The sequence below is a fragment of the Prionailurus viverrinus genome, chromosome A3, assembly GCF_022837055.1.
Source record: "Prionailurus viverrinus isolate Anna chromosome A3, UM_Priviv_1.0, whole genome shotgun sequence".
Lineage (NCBI taxonomy): Eukaryota > Metazoa > Chordata > Mammalia > Carnivora > Felidae > Prionailurus > Prionailurus viverrinus.
This window is the reverse complement of record NC_062563.1, coordinates 5,116,626-5,130,730: the sequence shown is the minus strand read 5'-3', so window position 1 is coordinate 5,130,730 and position 14,105 is coordinate 5,116,626. Positions and strand designations below refer to the sequence as shown.

The 14,105-nt window shown below is 54.0% G+C and overlaps 1 protein-coding gene across 1 annotated transcript; it reads right to left on the bottom strand.

The window, feature by feature from the left end:
* Positions 1-3,616: 3,616 nt before the first annotated feature.
* Positions 3,617-13,782, bottom strand: ANKRD60 (ankyrin repeat domain 60; the record flags this gene model as incomplete). Its single annotated transcript, XM_047852642.1, has 4 exons — positions 3,617-4,953; positions 7,358-7,523; positions 8,962-9,092; positions 13,434-13,782. Coding segments are annotated over 4 exons (948 nt in total), but the record flags the coding sequence as incomplete, so codon positions are not given.
* Between the last annotated feature and the right edge of the window lie 323 nt (positions 13,783-14,105).

Below are 14,105 nucleotides of genomic sequence, written 5' to 3'. Positions count from 1 at the left end.
AAAATCAGCAAGTTTCAGGGCAATTATAATCTCCCACTTTGGGAATTATTAGTTCTGGATGGAGACTCTTACTGTATCAGGTTTGCGGAAAATTTATGAGGCTATCTGGAAACCGGGAGCGTATTGATTCCCGGTGAGTAAACATTTTAAGCAAATTAAGTGCTGGTGGTAATAATAATACTAATTGCCACTATTTTTCAAGTGTCTGCTCTGTGCCAGGCATTTAATCCCTCCAGTGATGACAGGGGCAGATTTTATTACCCAAATGTTACCGACGAAGATGCTGAGGCTCGGAGAGGGGCAATTGCTTGGCCCGGGACACACAGCCAGTGGCGGGGGAAAGTTCTAGACCGGACCCGCCAGGCTGTGAGCCCAGCCGGCCACACGGACAAGGCTCCGGGCCCTGAGCGCACGGCTCACATCGGTCCCCTCATCTGAAAAACACGGCCAGGTTAGGACGGAGACAGTAGGGGCCTGTGACGGACAAAGAAAGCGGAGGCCTTTGGGAGGTGACAGTTGGCACCGAGGTCACACAGTAGTTAGGAGCGGAGAGAGGAATAGAATCCCGACTCACAAATATCCTGAAGACAAGCCCATGGCTTTCAATCCTAGCAAAATCTTCTGGCCTGCAGAAGCCTGCCCTTTGTGTGCATTTTTAAAGGAGAGATGAGTGGGGCGCCTGGGTGGCTCAGTCGGTTGAGCATCTGACTTCGGCTCAGGTCAGGATCTCGTGGTTCATGAGTTCGAGCCCCATGTGGGGCTCTGTGCTGACAGCTCAGAGCCTGGAACCTTCTTCAGATTCTGTGTCTCCCTCTCTTTCCCTGTCCCTCCCTGCTCATGCTCTGTCTCTGTCTCTCTCTCTCTCTCAAAAATAAACAAACATTGAAAATTTTTTTTTAAAAAGTCATTTGGGGCACCTGGGTGGCTCACTCAGTTGAGCATCTGACTTCGGCTCAGGTCATGATCTCGCAGTTAGTGAGTTCGAGCCCCACGTCGGGCTCTGTGCTGACAGCTCGGAACCTGGAACCTGCTTCGGATTCTGTGTCCCCCTCTCTCTCTGTTTCCCCACCCCTACTCATGCTCTCTCTCTCTTTCTCTCTCTCTCTCTGAAATAAACAAACATAAAAAGGGGGGATTAGCAAGGCTCAGAAAAGCTCACTAACACCAAACACACTTTCTCCTTGTTGGAATCAGGACTCGGAGTAATTTGCACAGGGAATCACGTTTTCAGCCTGTGTCTCAGTGTCGCTCAATGCAGTGTCAGGGCCATCGAGAAAGTCCCCCACGTTACCACCAGGGGGAATGTCCTTCCGCCTTTCCGGGGAGCTCTGGTTGCTGAACACTCCTCAGGCAAGGAGGCATCCAGGGCTGAGATGCATGGAAGATTCCATGGCAAGGGAGAGACCCAGGCAGTGGCCGATCAAGGCGCCCACATCTGGGTTCTGGAGGATGCTGGAGACCAGGCCATTAGAGCAGACGTAAAGTTCAGCACCTCTGTTCAGCTGCTTCTGAGACAACGGGAGCACAGCAGGGTGAACCAGAGGCTGGATGGCTAGGAGGCTGGGTCATCCCGGCCAGGCCTGGGCAGGATGTTCAACTTATCCTCTGAGCCCCCATGGTGTGTGGGATCTCTTTCTGGGTTGTACTGCATTGACTTCCAGAAAAGATTTGAGGCAATTTACAAGTAAACGTGTGTCCAAGAAAGGGCAATTCATTATCACTCGTTCAGGGCAGGGGAGAAGGTAGGAGGAGGGGTATTTGCTCCCGCTAAGCATCCTGGCAGGCGAGGAGACTGGAAACGTAGGGCTGGCCCCGCTGGCATTTTCTGCTTCTAATGAGTCGTGCATTTCTCCAGAGGGCTCCCCAGCCTGGACTGGTTTCCAGGCTGACGCGAAGGAGAATGACAAGGGGGTGTAACTGGATATTATACCCACAAGACTAACCAGAGCTCCTTTCCAAGAGGTCCCCATCCTTTGACACTCAAGGGAGGTCCACCTGGGCGATCACAGACCACAGTTCCTTCACCGCTGAGGACCATCCCCCGGTCCCCTGGGCCAAAGAGGATTTCAGGGTCCCACAAAAACGCTTGAAATCTACCCCACAAAACAATTTTTTTCTGTTAGTTCCTAAGTATGACCAAAAAAAAAAAAAAAATCAAAGGCTCAATGAAATACCTACAAAATATAACACAATTGTGACCAATCTCTTCTATGGCCATGAACATATTTTATTCAATGGGTGATACAGGCTTGTTCGGATATAAGAGGCCATACACTAAGAACGTCTAAGGGGCACCTGGGTGGCTCAGTCGGTTGACCATCCGACTTTGGCTCGGGTCATGGTCTCACAGTTCGTGAGTTCAATCCCCACGTCGGGCTCCGTGTTGCCAGCTCGGAGCCTGGAGCCTGCTTCGGATTCTGTGTCTCCCTCTCTCTCTGCCCCTCTCCTGCTCTCTCTCTCTCTCTCTCCCAAAAATAAATAAACATTAAAAGACTTTTTTTAAAGATTGCCTAAAATGAAGGCCCCTGGGACATGTGGGAGCGCACAGATGACCCCTGCCACAGAAGGAGAAGAACGTTAACCACGGAGTTTGGAACTTGCCCCTTTTCTGGCCACGTGTTTAATTGAATTGGGGGCATATGAAGATATAGGGCCTGCCTCCAAAGTTTTGGGGACAAATGTCAGGCAGTTGGCTCTGCTAACAACAAAGACAGCAAAACAAAGCCGCTGGCAAACACATCGCTTTGAGTAATGCCACTTGTTACGTTAAAAGGGTCCCCAAGTCGCCCCGCCAACACCTCATTAGCTAAATGAATTGACCCATTGGATGGGGTTATTTAATATCTGTCTACTGGCTTTGGAGAACGTCTGCCAGAAACAAGATCTCAGTTTTGACATAGTTGATGCTGAGCTGTATTTTTTTTTTTTTTTCCTGACGATTATTTGTCAAACAGATTGCTGAGCCGGGTACAGCCACGTCTCCTGAGTGGAAAGCCACATCGTCAACACAGATCTTCCTTGTTATGACAGCGGGAAATGCAGCCAATTAATTTAAAAGCCGAATCCGGTTATCGGGGTGTGCGGCAGAAAGAAGGGCAGCCGGGATACGGGGCCGTTTTCCATCACTTTCCAAACAGAACTTCCACGGTCGGGAGGCCAGCGTCACACAGGCCCACAGGTGTCAGACTATAGGGCTTTAGAGAAACACGCATAACCGCGCGGTGGGAGAGTGGAGGGCACCCATCGCCCAGCAAGACCCACGGCCGTCCGGCCTGTGGCTTCTGAGCCCTGCGTGTTCCAGGAGCCATTGGTGGCTTCTGCCGTTTTCCTCAGTGAAACGAAGTTTGGCGACGGGAGGCAGTTCCATAGGCGTGCCTCCAATCTGCTAGCCCTTCTGTACCACGCCACCATTTTTTAAAAATTCAGGCCAGCCCTTCAAGATCGGGACTTATCTGGGGCGCCTGGGGGGCTCGGTCAGTTAAGCATCCCACTCCGGCTCAGGTCATGATCTTGGCAGTGGGTGAGTTCGAGCCCCCACGTGGGGCCCTGTGCTGACAGTTCGGAGCCTGGAGCCCGCTTTGGATTCTGGGTCTCCCTCTCCCTCGGCCCCTCCCCAGCTCACGCTCTGTCTCTCAAAAATAAATAAACGTTAATTTTTTTTTTTTTTTTTTAAATCGGGACTTATCGTATCAAAACGCTCTGGAAAGATCCAGCAGCCTTTGGCTCACGTTTCCTCTGCGCCCCCTTCAGACAGGGGTGTGAACGTCCGCTCGCCCTGGTCCCCACCTTCCCCTCTTGCTCCTACTCCGGGCTCAGACGCGTGGCAGGCTGGGTCCCCTGCAGGGGCACAGCCCTTGCGAGGTACGGAGCCTGGAGCTAAGCGTAGGAAGGCTGGTGGTGCTTTCGCGGTTCTAGCAGGGAAAGGAGAGCGGACCACCGGGGGCGGGACAAAGGGAAAGAAGGCGCCAGCTCGGAGTCTCTCCTCCACGAGCTCATCAGCATCCTTTACGCTGTCTCCTCCAAATCTGGTGGCGACACATCGCCTTCAGCAAGACTAGTAAGGCACCCCGTGGAGGACGTGTCTGGAGAACCAAGCTCTCTCTGCTCTTGCCCCCCCCCCCCTCACTTCTCCACCCCTCAAGCAGCAGACCCCTCAGAGGCGGGTCAGGAAAACTTCCGGAACCTCGCTAGCTTGGGCGGCACGTAGCTCCTGGGTTTTACAAGCCGAAATTCACGGCCCGCACGGCCCGCAACCTCGCGACATTCGCTGGCACTGGTTTTATACGATGGAACAGTGCTGTTCTCATTATCGCTATCACTTCTCTTATGCTGACGCATTAGATGGTCTCCAGACGGGACAGAAGGTAATTGGTGCCCATCACCCCAAGCAGCGTTGTCGGAGGCAATGCACAAATAGCACAAAATTAAAGGCTGGCATCAGAGGCCGCTCAGTCCGTCATGGATTCCAGAACGAGCGCAAACTCAACGACCCCCTCCCCAAAGCCGTGCGCGAACAGGACAGATGATTTAGTACCTGATTCAGAGGAACTGCCATGTTTTCTTGGCTTCCTGCTCACCGAGGGCCACAGTGGACTTGAACTCCGAACAGTGACCCAAGTCAGCTTCGACGCGCACACGTGGCCCGTGGGAGCTAAATTGGGCCCTTCTTGGAGCCAAACCCACCCTTCACCCTGTGAGAAACCTGGTGCGCGAGCAGTTTCTTCGGGTCCATCGTCCCTGACTTTGTCATCCAGTAGAAAAGGAACATGCGCCTCTCGCTGTGTCTGCGGTTCATGCGCCGGGCGATGGACATGGGGGTCTCCCCCCTGGCATCCTTGTCGGTGACCGAGGCCCCGTAGTTGAGCAGCAGGTTTATACAGTCCAAACGGCCCATGGCCCCGGCCGCGTGCAGGGCGGTCCTGCCCATGGGGGTTCTTTGGAGACAGTCGGCTCCTGGAAAATAAGACAGTGGGCTGAGGGAGGGTCGCCCTCCCGGCCGCGAGCCTCCCCTTCGGAGTCACGTTCAAGGGGAGAAGCGCGGGAGGGGCGAGGCCACGGAAAGAAAGCTCAGGAGAATCCGAACTGCCCCCGACCCCAGCAGCGAGTGTGAGAGGGGAGGCGTCGCTTCACTGGCCCCAGAACCCGGCACCGCCTTGCCGCCAGTCTGCCCAGAGCACACACTTGCTCCAACCCCGTTTCTGACGTCCGCTACCCTTGTTGTGATTTTCTAGGTTGTCAGTGCTCTGTCTCACCTCTACCTCCCCCTATCACTCCAGCATTACCCCCACCCACCCATGCTCTGGGCCCACTCCCTCCGTGCTCCAATTATACCAAGCTTCTATCTTCATCGCTTAAATACACCCTGCTCCCTCATCCTGCCCCAGGCCTTTTGCGTATGCTGTCTCCTTGGCTAAAAACCCTGTCACCTTTTTCCGCACCCCCCTCCCCGCCCCGGGCTCTCTTGCTATCCTTCATTTATTTCCTCAGGAAACCCTTCCTGAGCCCCTCTTCCCGTGTATCCCCCCCCCACCCCCATACGCTCAGTAGACACACTATCTTCAGAACATGCCATGCACGATTGACCATGGAATTAATTATTTGTAATAATTTGCTGACTTCCCTTCACAAACTGCACGGAGGCAGAAAACACACTTGTTTTGATCACCGCTGTTTTCATCCCCAGCACGTAGCGCGATGCCTGGAGAAGACAGGCACTCGGGAAATGACAGACGATGGGCACCCTGACTCAGGGACAGATTTCACTTCGATTGAATTCCTCACTGCCTCCCGCAGATGGATGGGCTAATGACAGGTGTCCAATATGGACTTGTTGAATTGAATCAAATTCTGGGTAACAAATATCATGACACAGAAAACAAGGCGATTCAATTACATGCAGCTGACATTTCTGTAGCCAGTTTTTATGAGCTATGGCTGGTCGGCGAGGTAAAGTTTTAAATAGGTTCTCCTAACGCCCAGCCTCAGCCACAGCACGGCTTTTTTGCAGCGGCTGTCTGCAAAGCCCAGAAAACTTTGCAGAGCTGGCTGTAATGTTTTAACTGGTGCTTGCGAATACATCACAGTTCCATCAGAGTGAAAATGACTTTTTATGAGCTTAACGGACTGCTGGGCTGCGAACAGCCAAGGAGGAGGCCGCTCAGGAAAACCACCACCCGCCAGACAGACGCAAGCGCCATTCTGCCCAGGCCGCGGGGATACTCCCGCCCTGCTTGCTGGAAGCAGGGGGCGCAGAGAGGCTGGGGTCAAGGCCGCGGGCAGGAAAGAAAGGGTTCTGACTTGAGGGCAGGCTGATATGGGAGACCCTGGGATGAGGCTCCCTTCTGAGCCTCAAACCACTGACCAAACGGCACGGCACGTTCTTCCTTTTCCCCAGGAAGCCGGCGGCCTGGGCCGTCTGCAACTATTGTCTATTGTTCTTGGATGGTCGACACCTCGATCGGTCCGTGGGCCTCTTTGCCCAAAAATATCCTACGTCCAGGGAAGAGAAAGTTTACCGTGGCAGGACTATACACAGAAGCCTTTAATCCAGAGACAATGCAGACTAAGGCTTCTATGTCTTTCTTTCTTTCTTTTTTTTTTTAAGTTTCTTTATTTATTTTGAGGGAGAGAGAGAATGAGCAGGAGAGGGGCCGAGAGCCAGGGGGAGACAGAGAATCCCAAGCAGGCTCTGCACCACCAGCACAGAGCCCGACGTGGGGCTCGAACCCACGAGCCACGAGATCATGACCTGAGCCGCAGTCAGACGCTTGACCGACCGAGCCCCCCCAGGTGCCCCAAAGGTTTCTATTTCTATGGACAGAGAGAGAAGGAGCAACTTGCCCTCTGGGTGGGGGTGGGGGGCAGAAATGAAAACGGGGTTTGGGGTAAGTGTCTTCTGAGCGAAATAAATCCAAAGCCTCGGAGAAAGGAGACTGGCCAGGGACCGGTGCCGGCTCGGGGCTGGGTGCCTCGGACCGTTGCTGAAACCCAAGTTCAGGTGGGGCAGAAATAGCACAGACAGTTTGGGGACATCTCCGGCAGTGTGTCTGCTTTGGACGTAACAGGCCGGGAAGCCCTCGCGGCTGCTCCTGTGAATTCGTGTCCTGAAAGCTGCATCTCTCGCAACAGAAAGACTCTTCTGGAGTCCTGGCCAAGAGGGGGGGACACAGCCTTTAGTAGGCAGGTCCTAAGACGCCTCGGACAGACGGCGAGTGGTCCACCGGGACCGTGAGGGGTAGTGGACACAACTTGAATCCAGGATGCCATTGCCAAAGGGGCCAGAAAGCCAAGCCACTCGGTCCCCCTACCCGCACAAGACCCCAGCTCGCGGACACACTCAGCTGTCTCTCAGAATTACCGTGCTCTAGAAGGTACTGCACAGCATCTGGGTGACCTCTGTGGGAGGTAATGTACAAGGCCACGAACGCCCTCTGACATATCCATTCCTTCCTCCGCTCGCCTCCAAGATGCTTTGAATTTGCAGTTTGGTAGATGGAGTCCTCATCAACAGCAAGACAAGACAGCTGGGCAACAGAACGGGGTTCCACACAGTGAGTCAGAGTTACTTCAAAAGGGCACAACCTGCCTGGTGGGGGCTGGGACCCTCCCCAGGGGGAGGTTTGCTCCAGTGGTAAGTTGAGGCTTGTGGTGGACACAGAGGGGGGCAAACCCTAACTAAGAAGCCGGGACACCCCCCGGGGGAGGACATTGTTGACCACGCCATGCATGTCCAGGAAATACGCATTTACCATCAGGCAGGCTCGGGAGGCAGGAAATTCTTCCTGTCGGTGTTTTGAAGAGAAAATAACTTTTCTGGGTGTCCAGAGGAAGGTGGCTGTGGCCATTAAGGAAGACACCAGCCAACACGAAGTGGCCTCCCCAGAGGGGAGTGAACTTCTCTGGAGACTTGATGAATTCTGGCCTTCCGATCTATTTTCGGGCCCATTGTCTCTGCTAACTTTTGGAACGCTCTGAACTCCACTCGCGGATGAAAAATAGCCCCATAATATAATCATCTCATGCTGAACTAAGGCTCTGAGCACGAGAGGAAGGCTGCGGGCCCCGACAGAGAGGAACTCTGTCCTAGATCTGGGGCATCTGGCGTGGGAGCAGCCGTGGGGGGGAAAGCAGAACCCGAAAGTGTGGGAGACAGGAGGGAATCCCGGGGTTCAGGGCAAGAGCCAGAAAACCCAGGCAGGGCCCAGGCCTCGGTGGCAGAGGGGAGGCAGGGGAAGGCCAGGAGCAGGAGACTGGGGAAGGACCCGGGAGGGTAGCCCCTCCTTCTAAGGCTGCTGCACACAGGTGGGGGGAGGGGGTTCCAGTCAGCCCTGGCCCCGCCTCCCCGGAGACCACCCGCCCTTCCCAGATCTAATTCCCAGCAACCCTCCTGCAGCCCACCTTCCTCGACCCCTTCCCCGCACACTCACGGCCTTGCATCCAAATGTGCCTTCTGGAAGGAACATACACTTGCCCGCCCCTGTCCCCCCAGCCTCCCGTCTTCACTGTTGGGCAGACCGTCGGGTTCCCTCCTCCCTCCTCCCCACCGCCCACCCAGAGCCCAGCCGAGAGCTGCGCACAAGGCCTGGCAAAGACCAGGCACCTGCTGTGTATTTAGTAGTGTTGCCTTAGGGGAGGGGCAGACCCGCATTAGGACTTTCTTTGGACCACGCGTTCCCAGCTATGGGGAGCTCTTCGCTCACTGTTCAATCAGGTTTTCAACTTTACAAAATATACAGACGGATAGAAAACGCACTGCCCTGTCTCCTTTGTGGGGTGGCGTGGGGCACGAGTGGGTTACAGGTGAACACCGTGAAATAGCAAACCCGAGAGTGACTGGAACCACGCAGTGTAGGATTTGATCATTAGGAGCCCACGATTCCCACGCCACCCTCCCCCACACATATCCACAGTTTACGGTTGCTTCATGAAGTATAATATCCATTTAGAGAAGCGTGAAAACACCTTACTAGGATCCCCTTCCACAGCCGCCAAAATCAGTTCTGTCCATCCATCATAATGCCAGATACATAATGAAATAATTCCACCAGGAACAACATCATGGAACTTCAGTGTGGTATCATCCATCAAAACTCCTACAGGGAATAATTTTTTCTTTAAAAAAAAAAATTGGGTGTTAAAGATAAACAATTACATTGGTTAACTTAAGAGATTATCTGACCTTGGGCATCACAAAGATAATTTTAAAACCTTGGGCACCAATCTCATTTGATGACTCCACATGAGTCTGTTTGTGGTCGTTAATGCTTTTTAGAAAATTAATTTGGCTCAGCTCAAACAGAAGCGAAACCACCCCCCAAAATGGCAACAATTTATAAAATTCTGTAATTATAACTTGTTCTGTTGGGGGAAAAAAAAAATACATGAGCCGGTAAAGTCATTTTATGAGGCAAACTCTAGAAATAGAACTACCTGACAGTAAACAGTACAATGTATGTGCGTCAGTCATGCATTAAAGTCAAATACTAACTCTGGTTGGTGTTGTTAACAGTTGGCTAAAGATGTAACAATGACAGAACTCGGTTGCGTCTCTACAGCGGGGTTTCTCAATCTTGATGCTACTGACATGTCAGACTGGATCATTCTCTGTTGTGGGGGTCACCCCGGGCATCGCCAGGTGTTAGCAGCATCCCTGGCCTCTACCCACCAGAGGCCAATAACCTGCTCACCTAGTTGTGACCATCAAAAACGTCTCCCGGTGTTGCCAAAACGACCCCTGGGGGACAACTCGCCCCAGCTGAGCATTTATGGTAAGGGAAGAATTGTAATGTTGACGTTCACCGTGATTTGGCCTTGAGACGTTACAACTCCTTTGTGTTATCGCCCAGAGCGGCCCTCCACGCACAGAAAAGAATGGGGTGAGTGGATCGACTCACGCTTCATAAATGCAGACTCTTTGGGAAAGAATGTCAGGGCTATAGAGGACTCTAGAACATTTTCAGCAACGTTATCTTCAGCCTACCTTTTTAAATACACACTTCCTTATGTGGCCACCTATAATCTTGCTTAGGGGTCGCATAATTTCTTTTCTCCGCGAGCAACCCCACAAGCGCAAAGTCTCAACTCTGCCAGGCTGGATTTACCATTTATTCCGAGTGGAATTCATGAGTTTTGGGGACTCGCGACTGAGTGATTACTAAGCGCCTCGTACCGAGCGCCTACGTTCTTTAACCCTCGTGACAAGCTAAGTTTGACATCTCTGAGTGTCGGTGAGCACACGGAGGCTCCCATGGCTAGGCAAGAGTAGAGCCAGGGCTCCGAACAGACCTGCCTTCCCTCCAGTGCCACGAGCTCGTCCCTCAAGGCTCCGCTGCACCCTCCCCCCACCCAGTGACGAGAAACTTCAGACGGTGGATGTAAACAAGAGTAGCGATTAGCAAATTTGTTAATTAGGGTCCTGTCTGTGGTTCTCGCACAGAGGATAATCAGTCATCAGTCTTCAGCAAGACAACTTGACTTCCTAACAACTTTGAAAAAATTGAATCAAGCTGTGTTTCCCCAAGAAAGAGTGCAATTCACACATGCCGAACAGCTCGGCCAGTCTCTGTTTACAGGCAGCAACTGCCTTCGGCTTAGACAAAGACTAATTATCACCAGCTAAATAAATTATTAGAGTTGACAACAGACGTGTAAGGTCGACCCTCATCCATGAATTTGCTCACCCCTTTTAGATTTGTGTCCCTCAAGGTTTTCACACACACGTGATCTCATGTAATCCTCCCTGGCAACCTTGCGGTGGGGAGAGAGGCATCGGCAGATCATTTATAGGCAGAAACCCAAATTTCTTTTATCAACGTAGTGACACCTTCTTCCTGTCTTGTTTGCTATCAACAGTAAGGACTGCAGCCGCGAGAGAGGTCAAGCTTGCGGTGGTTGCTAAGTGCTTGCTGACTGGTAGGATTGTGACATCAGTGCTAAGTCACTCGGTCTCTTTCACTGCCTCTTGGCTTTCTCGGATTTATTGCTCAGCATAGCTCATCAGTGAAAATGAATTAACAGAACGGGTGCCAGACATTTACTGTCCCTCAGCCGCTCACCTCCTCGTTAACGTGTTAAATACACTCTGGGTTCGAGATCTACTTCTCTCCAAATAAAGCCTCTGCCAGGCCCCCAGAGCATCTCCCAAACACTCCGGTACCAAAATAAATACGTCGCGCAAGATGCTTCACCTATTTCAAAGAGAGCGGAAGGAAGGTATTTTTGGCCTTCAATGTGCATTTCGAGTTTCCCAAGTCCTCTCTGCCCAGAGCGGGATACGGCCCTAAGGATTGGAGAGCTAAGAGGCTCCGTGTTACACATCAGGAAACTGAGCCCCAGAAGGGCAGCGTCTGGGGGAGCGGAGACCGTGGAGACAGGCTGCGCTCAGATCTCTGTCTCCATCGCTCCTGGCCCCTGCAGGGGTGCTGCAGTATGTCTGCATTACGGGCTCCTCACGTTCTCTGTGCAGCAGCCCAGAGAGTTTTTTATATCTCCGTTTCCTTGAGGTCTTTTTGCACTGGTTTCAACCGGGTGGGGAGATGATGGAGCCCAGGGGCCCTGATCCTGTCCTGTTCTCGTATCCTAAACATTGTAGATACCGGGACAGGGACAGCCAGGTCCTCAGGCTGAGGGAAGGAGATCGATGGAGGGAGAGACTGGGCTCCGAGTCCTTACCCCACATGGGATCTGTCTGGATAGGGGGCCTTGGGGTCCTGATCTAGCCACAGTGAGCTTTGGGTGCTGGGTTCTGATTCCGATGGGGCTAGTTTTGAGCTCCTGATGTGGACAAGGAAGGACACACCTTGGGATTCGGGGCTCTGGTACGAACTGAGTTAGTGCCAGTATTGGGGGTTCAAACGTGGCTAGAGTTTGAGATTTGGGGTCCTGACGAGGGCAGTGTTTGCTCTGGATTTGGGGATTCTGATGAAGGCAATGTTTGCTTTCTGTTTGGGGGTCCTGGTGTGGGAAGGGTCTATTCTGGGATGTGGAGTCCTTGTGTGGGCAAGACTTGTTTGGGGATTTGGGGTTCTAACAGAGTCCTGCGTACTGTAGCAACGCAGGGTAAGGAATCGGACAGGTCAGCCCTGGGCTTTGGGGGTCTTGAAGGTGACAGGCTGTGCTCTGCGATTTGGGGTCCCGAGATGGTCAAGGTTTGGCCTAGAACTCGGGGTTCTGGTATTGGTAAGGTTGCCTGAGGGATTTGGGGTTTCAAATACAAACAGAGCTTGCTTCGAGTTTTGGGGTCCTCACGTAGGCAAGGCTTGCTTTGAACTTCGGCTTCCTTACATGGATATAGTTGGCTTAAACATGGTTTCCTTGAGACTTGGGTTTCAGATATGGGTATGTTTGAGTTTTGGGGTCCTATTGTGGGCAGAGTTTGCCCCATGCTTTGGAGCCCTTAGGAGGACATTTTGCTTAGGATTGGTGTTCTGGTGTCGTCACGGTGAGCTTGGGAACTAGCTCCCAGATGTGGGAAGAGCTCATTTTGGGTTCTGGCATCCTCACACAGACAGAGATGGCTGATGGATCGGGGTTCAAAGGCACAAGCGGTTAGAGACTGGGGGCTCAGGATTGGGCTTGTCCACTCTGAGCTTTGGGGTCATGATCTGGGAAGAATCTGCTTTGGGACTTAGGTTCTGTTGTAAGCAGGGGTAGCTTGGGGAATTTTATTTGGGGTTCAAACTTGGGCATGGTTTGCATAGAGGTGTGGGGTCCTGAGGTGGGCAGTTCGTCTCAGGCATTAGTATCCTTCAGCGGACACGGTTGCTAGAGGATTCAGGGTTTTGAGGGTCACAGGGTTAGCCTGGGGATCTGGGGTTCAGTCTTGGCCAAGTTTGTTCTTGGTTTGGGGGTCCGGGAGTGGGCAGCGTTTGTTCTGTGCCAAACGGCTGGCTGGAGGGCTGAGAGGATTTACGAGTCCAACATGGGGACTTGAAGTTTGCGGTGAGTTTGGGGTCCCGATATGGGAAGGTTTGCCATGGATTGTGGGGTCCCACTCAGGACAGGCTGTTTCAGGCTTCTGGTTTGGTGTGGACGCTGTTGGCTTTGGGATTTGGGCCCCTGATGGAGACACAGCAGCCCGAGGGTCTGAGGGGTCCGACTGTGGCAGCGCCTGTGTTGAGATTTGGGGGTCCTGACATGGACAGGTCTGACCAGACAGCTTGCTTCAGGATTGGAGTCCTGACGCGGGCAGGATTTGTGGATTGGGGTCTTGCTGTGTGGACTGGGTCTGCCTTGAGATTTGAGGTCTAATGTGAACCTGGTTTGTCAGGGACTGGGAAGTCCTCGCGGGGGGCCTGGGCTGGCTTTTCCATCTGGGGTCTCCTGGCGAGGGGGGGGGGGTGTCTGTCCGGACACCTGGGGCAGCACGTGGGACCGCACGCTGGGAAGGGCAGAGGCCATGCACTTGGCGAGGGAAGCGGGCGGGCGGGGGCCACCTTGGTCCAGGTACTGGAGCCGCTGCAGGTTGAGGGGGACGCCGACGACGAGTTCCAGCTCCTCCTTGAGCTCGCGCACGGTCATGTCGCTGTGGCAGTGCGCCACCTGGAACATCTCCCCGGTCTCCTCCAGCAGCACCCGCAGGACGAAGACGTCCGGGGCCTGGTCGAGTGCCAGCGCGGGGCTCCCGAGGGCCGGGGACGGCGCGGGGAGGGTCCCCGGGCCCGCCGAGCCCGCCCCCCGCCCGGCCGGCCGGCCCACGGCGGGGTTGGGGTCCGGGGCGCCCCCCAGCGGCGTCCCCGCCCGCGCCCCACCGCCGCCGGCTGCCCGCCGCCGCAGCCGCCGCCGCCGCCGCATGGCTCCCTGTCCCCCAGCCCGCGTCACCGGCGCCCCCGACTGGCCCAGCCCCGCAGCGCAGACCGACCACGGAGACGCCCCGCGGGGGCCACGCCCCCAGGCCCTGCCCTTCGGGTCAGTTCCTGGGTCCACCGCCAGGACGCGGGCCCCTGGTGTCCACTTCCGGTTAAAGAACAGTCCTTGCCGAAGTCGGGGCCCACCACGTGGGGTGAATAGCGCCCCAAATCCTCATCGCGGGCACCGACTACCGAGAGCTGTCAAGGGCAGTCTCCAGTCATGCTTCAAAATCCTATTCCGGGCACGAATGAAAAACC